Source organism: Otolemur garnettii, unplaced genomic scaffold, assembly GCF_000181295.1.
Source record: "Otolemur garnettii isolate 467f Iridium unplaced genomic scaffold, OtoGar3 scaffold00004, whole genome shotgun sequence".
Classification (NCBI taxonomy): domain Eukaryota; kingdom Metazoa; phylum Chordata; class Mammalia; order Primates; family Galagidae; genus Otolemur; species Otolemur garnettii.
This window is the reverse complement of record NW_003852399.1, coordinates 38,739,884-38,741,041: the sequence shown is the minus strand read 5'-3', so window position 1 is coordinate 38,741,041 and position 1,158 is coordinate 38,739,884. Positions and strand designations below refer to the sequence as shown.

At 37.2% G+C, this 1,158-nt stretch overlaps 1 protein-coding gene across 5 annotated transcripts in view; it reads left to right on the top strand.

The window, feature by feature from the left end:
- The window catches only part of WWP1 (WW domain containing E3 ubiquitin protein ligase 1), a 118,715-nt gene that overhangs the window by 77,608 nt on the left and 39,949 nt on the right, over positions 1–1,158 (top strand). For all 5 annotated transcript variants that reach the window (XM_003782505.2, XM_023517591.1, XM_023517590.1 and 2 more), the window contains one exon: positions 444–780. In XM_003782505.2, coding sequence (XP_003782553.1) covers positions 444–780 — 337 coding nt within the window. The remainder of the gene's footprint in view (positions 1–443; positions 781–1,158) is intronic.

The window sequence follows — 1,158 nt, the reverse complement described above, 5'->3', positions numbered from 1 at the left end:
AAAAAAAAAAACCTAGTGGTGTCATATATTTCCCATTTTTGGCCAAAGAATTATTTCGATATTAGTTACCATTTTCATAAGAGAGAGTGAAAGGAAGTTTTTAAAGGTTTTTATATAGCCATATAGACTTTCTCTCTGAATTGATAATTTGGAGGGAAAATGTTAGTTACCCTTGAAACCATCCTAATGTTGGTTTCTCTTTCTTTTACTTATATATACTTATATAATTACATATGCTTATGATATATATGTATGTATATTAAGTATATACTTAAATTTTATCATTTTATATTCATTCCTAGAATTTAAGGGAAATTGATCTTCGTCTTATTTTATGTTCATCAACATTGTTCAGTCTGAATTATCCTCTGATTAAGTGTAATCGATTAGTTAGTTGACTGCTTTGTTGTTACTTGATTGTCTTACTGATTTTCACTTCTCAGTTAATGGAGAATCATCCTCATTTGCACCAACTGATAATCCTTCCGCCACCGTGACTCCACTAGTGTCTGAAGAAAACGCCTTGTCTTTAAATTGCACTAGTACTACCATCGAAGATCCTCCAGTTCAAGAAATAGTGACTTCCTCTGAAAACGATGAATATATTCCTTCCAGCAGTGCAGAATTGGGAGCTGAAGTGAGAAGTGTATTGGACAGTGACACCTCTAATTCTGGAAGTAATTCTGCTTTTGAAGCAGCCAAATTGAGACAGCCAGATGGGTGTGCGGAACCTGTGCGGCAGCAGTCGGGAAATGCCAGCACAGAGACTTTGCCCTCAGGGTATGGTATCTGGTTTTTTTTTTTTTAATGTTTGATTTGCATTGAAGTAGTAACTTTTTGATAATATATGACTATTGAATGTGTATATAAAATGTTTTCATTATTCAGAAATTTGAAATCTAAGTTGGAATCGGAATCATAATTCCTGCTACAAAGCAAGTACTTTTTAGAACTCAGGACACTTGCTGGTCTAGTTGGAGGAAGTGCAGTATAAAAGGAAAAGACCAGAGGTTAATTTTTTTTTTTTTTTGAGACAGAGCCTCAAGCTGTCCCCCTGGGCAGAGTGCCGTGGCGTTATAGCTCACAGCAACCTCCAACTCCTGGGCTCCAGCGAGTCTCCTGCCTCCGCCTCCCAAGTGGCTGGGACCACAGGCGCCC